The 6,943-nt window shown below is 36.9% G+C and overlaps 1 protein-coding gene across 1 annotated transcript; it reads right to left on the bottom strand.

Annotated features, from left to right (window-relative positions):
• Positions 1 to 3,847: 3,847 nt before the first annotated feature.
• On the bottom strand, positions 3,848 to 5,433 carry LOC103985055 (malonyl-coenzyme A:anthocyanin 3-O-glucoside-6''-O-malonyltransferase-like). The gene has a single exon (XM_018826144.2). It carries the CDS (start codon positions 5,400 to 5,402, stop codon positions 4,047 to 4,049), a length of 1,356 nt encoding a protein of 451 aa, XP_018681689.2. The 5' UTR covers positions 5,403 to 5,433; the 3' UTR covers positions 3,848 to 4,046.
• Positions 5,434 to 6,943: the final 1,510 nt, after the last annotated feature.

Below are 6,943 nucleotides of genomic sequence, written 5' to 3'. Positions count from 1 at the left end.
AACGATGATGCAACCTTTGTAGGACGTCGATGAGTTCGAAGATGTTGCCATCCTCCAAAGCGATGGGCAATTTTTATTGTTCCAAAGATATCTTGGGAGCATCGGAAGATGGATATGGACACCCGTGAGAGGATTTAAGATAGATATGGTGCAAGAAAGTTTATTCTCAAGAACTAACCATCCGTCAAATGAGCCGCTGATTTTTTCTCCATCGATTACTGGAAGTTGAATTGAGTGGACTTTTGCACTTGATAAGGAGTAGAAGAAGAGACGATCGATGTCATCGTCATATCTCAAAAGGAGCCATGGGAGTTGGGGAGGGTATGTGCGACTACAGTGGTTGGTAGAGCGCCATGCCTTACATACACAACGAAAGCGGATATAGTCGATGATGTCAATGGTGAGTCGATCAGCGATGAGTTCCTGCATATCAACATGAAGATTCAACCAATCAACTTTCTCCCCTTCTTCTTCTTCTTCTTCTTCTTCTTCTTCTTTGCCATCAGCTCTATGTTTGTTTCCATCCTTTCGAAGTTTTTCATCCATGTAGAAACATGAAATATGATCCGAAGACCAAAGTTTGGGGAGATATATAGCCTTAGGTTTTTGGATTTCACCTGAGAGTACAACCTTTTCGAGAATCTCGAACGAGTGCCCTTTGAGTAGTGTTGGTAGAATATGGAAGTTGTAATCCTATATATAGGTTGTATTTAGAATTAGAATATAGTTATATTTCTATATAATTATATTTCTAAATAACTATATTCCTAATTTAAATAAAATAATTATTTATAATTTATTGATATATTAGGACAAATGTAGCAGAACCTATTTACCTCGTACGTACTTTCATCATAGAGGGAAACAACAATGAAATAATGAATCGATATTTTTTATTTTTGTGTCAATTTAAGGACATTCTGAAAATAGATGTAATGGCATTCATTTTTAAGTGTAAGAACATAAAAATTGTCCATTTTGAATTACCGAAATGACCTTGAAAATGAGTGTAAAGACACTCATATGTTTGTGAAATGATACAAACATTGTCAATTTTCCTTAAAGCTTTCTGCAAACAGGGCTAAAAACATCCTTAAATTTATAAAAAAATTTCAATGAATTTAGGAATATTTATATTCAAATTTGTCATATTTTCAATATGATTCTTAATGAGTATAACAACATTTATATATTAGTGTTAAGGACAAATTTACTCATTTTACCTTAGAATTTTACTATATAGTAACAACTAACAACACCATCGAAATAGTATATTTGTGTGAATTTAGAGATATTCACATTCAAATTTGCCATATTTTTCATTATGATCATACAAGCATGTAATAAAATTCATTTTATGAGCAATGACCTGAATATTATCCATTTACCTTAGACTTTCATCATAGAATATTTACGTCGTTCGGGGCAACAACATTCAAATTGTGAATCCTTATTTTTCTATTACTTTTGTGTGAGTTTAGAAATATTTATATTCAGATTTATCATATTTTTAGAATTATTATAAAAGTAAAATTATGAGTGCAATAATATAAATATCATGTATTTTACCTTAGATTTTCACTACAATATGGCAACAACATTCAAGTAATGCATCAATAATTTTTCTAATTTTTGTGTGAATTTCGAATTTTAAAAATATTTTTATTCAAATTTGGCATGTTTTTAATATTATTTTGGAAATAAGTGTAATGATATTAATTTATGTATAAAAATATAAAATTGTATCCATTTGCTATTGCTAAATATAAAACTACAATGGTGCTACTGTTATAAAAGAAAAAAAATTAATACCAAAATTAAAATCAAATAATGATATATTAAAATCGGGATATTATAAATACACCATTATCGTATCCGATCTAATAATGTCCACACAATCCAATTTGAAATATATATCTTATCTAATTAAATAGGATCATATAATATAATAATATCTATTCTCTCTCTCGATTCTTCTTTCCTTAAGCTCATTCACTTTCGTTATTAATATCTCATTTTCAATGAGTAAAGATTTACCTTTATACCTTTTATTTGTTTCAATAATTAAAACTAAACCATACACCTTAAACACTTGTATCTTTACAAACTATAATCGTTATAGCTTAAGAGAAGACATCTCATTTTAGCTAAGGACACTTTGAGTGTTTTTGTCCTCAACTCACCAACTCCGTAAGGTAACGATAAAAAGACCTCCTTCACCTTAAAACAAGTAAATCAAACCAAAAACATATGAGAATATGGATATTGATGGATAGTACTAGTACTATCATCGGATCATATAAATAGCATAGAGTTTACCCTATAATTGTAACTTAATTATAGCCCAATTACTTAACAACGTCTTAGATCAATCATTCGACTTTTTGATCGATCCTTTTAACTCGTTAAACAAATAATGTTTATTGAAATAACCTAAAAAGAACAGCTTTTTTTAAAGAATTCGTAAAACAAAAAAAATCAAAATTGTTTTAATTATTCTTTGGTTGAGATGACAATATGTAATTACTTTTCTTAGCATACTTTGTGTTGTCAAGTCAAACTACCCTTTGGTCCTAAAAAATAAATGAATGTTCCTTTTCTAAGAGTATTATCGTCTTCGAAGGCAGCCAAAGCCTTAGACGTGTGTTTGGGTCGTTGATTTCTTACGATCAGTCTCAGTCACCGACCGAGAGCACGGCTTCCGAAGAGTTAGAACAATCACACGTGTGTTGGGCTGGTAGTCCATAGATTCAGCCCATAGTGGGCTTGGACAGAGCACGGCTCATATCCCCTTTTATGATTTTTCACGTATATCTTGGTATTTTATTTGATTATGGTTCCATTTAATTCCACTGCATAACCTGCTAATATTTGTTCATATACAAAGATTATTCTTGATTTATATCCCCTATCAAACCCAACGTTTTTCTACCCTTTGTTTAGCTTTCCCCCATCTATATATGGTTGCTGTGACATCTCTTCCCGCCCGATGGATCATCTCAGAATCCGTCCACAGCTTTGCTACTGACTGTGGGCGCCCATCTATATATGGTTGCTGTGACATCTCTTCCCGCCCGATGGATCATCTCAGAATCCGTCCACAGCTTTGCTACTGACTGTGGGCGCCGCTGCAACCTCATCCTTGCCTCGGCCACATCCCTGCAGGTATGCACCAGTATTATCATAGGATGCGTTGGGAACGATGCATAATTTGAGGTGCGAGGATCAAGAAATATTGCGTTTCCATATCTTTCTGAAAGCTACTTTGAAATCTTCAATCGGAGCTGGGAGAATCTGTGACTTGTAGGCAAATACTTTCCTTTTGTCATGTCTCCCTTCATGGACGGGTGTGACTTTGGCTGAAACATGCGTTCTCCTCGACAAAGTTGTAGTGCTTGGATTTATCAAAGAAGTCGGCATGCTCATCAACAAGCATCCAATCAAAATGATAGGCACTGTCCAAAGTTCTAGAGCTTAGAAATATCAGTGGGAATGGAATCCTCCAATAAAAAATCAATGAGATATCTACAAGTCCAGCACACCTTTGACTTGGTCAGTTACGTATCAAAGAGGCATTGGGAATAGTATGGTGGCCACAAGCATCGCCTGTAGGATTCTATTTTTATGATCGTATCATTGTCTTTTTCTTCTAAGTCAACTTAGCGATTAGTTGATAGTTGATAGGTCGCAAGTTTGAATTTATGTAAGAATGTCATTGGATTCGATCGAGAGTTGCAATTTGACCAAAGCGCTACTTCCTCGAGCATGGAATATTTCATCTTAATATCTAATATTTAACTTAAGAAACCAAAAAGAATATCAAGTTCGGTCAGTAGAGAACAAAAAAGAAAGTAAAATTCATCTGTTATTAAAGCAGGATATAATTCATTGATGCAAACAAGCATAACATAGACTCATATTAATTCCTACACGATTTTGCCTTTTAATTTATTCTCAGCTGCAATTTTCTTTTCCCAGCAAAAAGCCTGGCAAGAACTCTCATTATACTCTGTATGCTGTTATTTATCTGCTATTTAGAACAAGGTTTAGTGCAATTGCTCAAGGCCATCGGAGAAGCAAGTCCCAAACTGGTCAATCTCATGCTTTGGTAGCACCAAACCAATCTCCACCCCACCCTCTTCTTCTCTGCTCTCCGCCATAGACATGGCTCCTGACCTCATGATGGAGGTGATCACCACCTTCTTCGGCCCTCCCCATCCAAAGTCCAGATCGTACACCCGAAACCTGGGTGATCCCGCCACGCTTAATGGTTGTCGAGGCACGATAGACTTGATTCTCTCCGGCCATGTCTCTGCACCTCGTAAAGGATCGTCTGCGAATTCTTCTATGGCTTTGCCAATAGCTTTCGCCGCCGAGACGACCCCATTTTCTCGTAGGAGGTCGCCTGCCTTCGCTTCGACGAAGCAGACGCCGATGCAGTTCCCGAAGTACGCCGCCGGCAGAGGGGGCCTCAGCCTTCCTCTGCAGTCGGCAGCAAATAGGAAGTGGGCAGTCCTGTCGCTTTCGTATGCTCGTGCTTTGACTAGGCACACCCAAACGTAAGCGTAGGTCGCCATGATGGTGGAGCAGCGGAGGGATGCGCCGCCTCCCTCCATGGCTCCGGCTTTGGCAGAAACCAGTTCCTTCAGCCTTCGGATGTGATCTTTTTTAAGAGCGAACGAAGCGATGACCATGTCCACCGGTGGATCCTCGTGGATGATACAGTCAGCACGCTGGCCAAAGCACCTGTAGAAAATGGAGTACAAATCACGAGGAACGGAAACCAAACTCCTGTCGAAGACGGGCGGCACCACGACCGCCGCCGCCGAGCTTCTCGGCCCCGCGCATGTGGAAGCCCACGAGAACATGAACCGCATGGAGCTCGAGCCATCGCATCCGGCGTGGTGCACCGCCACTCCGGCGGCCACGCCTTGGTTCGGGAACACGGTCACCTGCAAGGCCAGCACCGGCACGACGTCGTCGTCGGACATCGATAGCCGGGGAAGCAACGGTAGCAGCGAGCCGACATCACGTGCGTGGTCACCGGAGACCTCATCGAAGTCGGCGTCGTACTCGGCCACAGTGAACGACACGGAGTCGCCGTCGACGTAACGGATCTCGTACTTGTCGTCATCGAGCCCGGGGGACCTTCGGATCTTGCCGGCGAGGGGGTAGAACTGCTGCAGAGCGAGAGAGAGGGAGGACTTGAGGTCGGGGAGGACGGAGGCGCAGAAATCTGAGGTGGAGTAGGGGAGACGGTAGAAGAAGACTCGCTCCACGGCTCCACCTCGCAACCATAGTATGTCGAAGAAGGTGAGGGGCAAAATGGACTCGGATACTGTCCCGGGCGGGGGAGAGACTTGAGATGTCTGAAGCAGACGGAGTTGCGGTGGCGATGACATTGGTGAAGTGCTACACGGAGGCGGATGTTGGTCATTTAGCTACGCATATATAATACCAGAGCTATGTCAGCATTTGGCACAGCATAAAGTAAGCGATGCGTGCATGCACTTACGTACTTTCCTAGAATAGGGTTTGCGTCCTCCGTGACGAAGTTTATATCTCGATCTTCCGTACGAGTTGCTAATATTAATTATATACATTTTTATTTAATTAATTATCTTTAACATCCCATCATTATATTTTTATATTTAGAAATATACTTTAGGAATGTTTCACTTTCCTAAAATATAGAGACATCAATATAATTTTTAAAAATATAAGAATTGAGATATTAAAGATAACCAAAAGTATATTAGTAGTAGATATCATATGATTTTCCTCTGAGAATGCATGCATTATATTAGATATCGAGTGAATTTGATAATATTAGGCAACAGGTGAAAAGTACGTTTAAATTATCTGTAGGGGAGATGATTGTATATTAATGTTATCAATCATTATTTTAGTCTAATTTGATATGGACACATTGAAAATTATTATCAAGAGTCAAATAAAATGCTTTGAATAGTCTTGTCTTTACAATAATTGTTGTTTAGCATCTTGATAACTATGATCAATAGGATACTTTAGTTTGAACTGACCTGTTGTTGGTTTTTCCCATTTAATATGACAAGGACAAGGCATAATTCATCCATCCATCATGTTCAGTTGGCTTTATCATAAACTAAAATATAAAGTGGAAATAAATAAATTTGAAGAATAATAAAATAGTAGGAGAAGAAATCAAAATTTTAAGAACAGTAACATCATTTCAAAAACTTCATCTAACAATTAGATGATTCTTGATGTGCACAGTAAACAGAGGGCTCCATTGTCTCAAGATGAAAGTTCCAAATCTTATATTACAAATTTTAACACTCGAAATATTAGTCTTAATGTAGTAAAGATTGAGAATCTAAAATTTCAGCTAATAATTTTTTAAAAATATTAACCAGTTTATCTGGTAAAAAGATTGACTCATCATAATATAGTAAGATCATATGATTAGACCTGTCTTCATCGTTTATTTTTAAAAATATATATTTAAAATATCATGGACTTTACTACTTGAAGAAACATTTTATCTTTGAAATATCAGGCAAATTTTTTTCATATAAAAAAAATTACATAGGTTTATAGAGAAAATAATCAGGTTTATAATATCAAAATCCTCTTCTTCTTTTTTTTTTGAGAAAAGAATGACTCAGATTATTTTTAAGTTAATCTGCTATAATATCAAAGGAGAATATTGTACTAGATTTTCTAACATAATATTAGTTTTTTACTTTTAGTAAAACAATAAATATCAGAACCCATTAGATAACTCATTTAACACATAATTTCCATGGCCACTTTGTTGGGAAATTAATGGATTTAAGCTTACTTTCCTTAAAATATTATCTTTGGATCAAATCGAAATATTCCCATGCAATTATTAATTGTCCATATTTACAAACATTTCGAAATATTCCCATTCTGAAATGCTGACTGAGTTCATAGA

Source organism: Musa acuminata, chromosome BXJ3-5 (assembly GCF_036884655.1).
Source record: "Musa acuminata AAA Group cultivar baxijiao chromosome BXJ3-5, Cavendish_Baxijiao_AAA, whole genome shotgun sequence".
Taxonomy (NCBI): Eukaryota; Viridiplantae; Streptophyta; class Magnoliopsida; order Zingiberales; family Musaceae; genus Musa; species Musa acuminata.
This window is presented reverse-complemented; position numbering and strand designations above follow the sequence as displayed.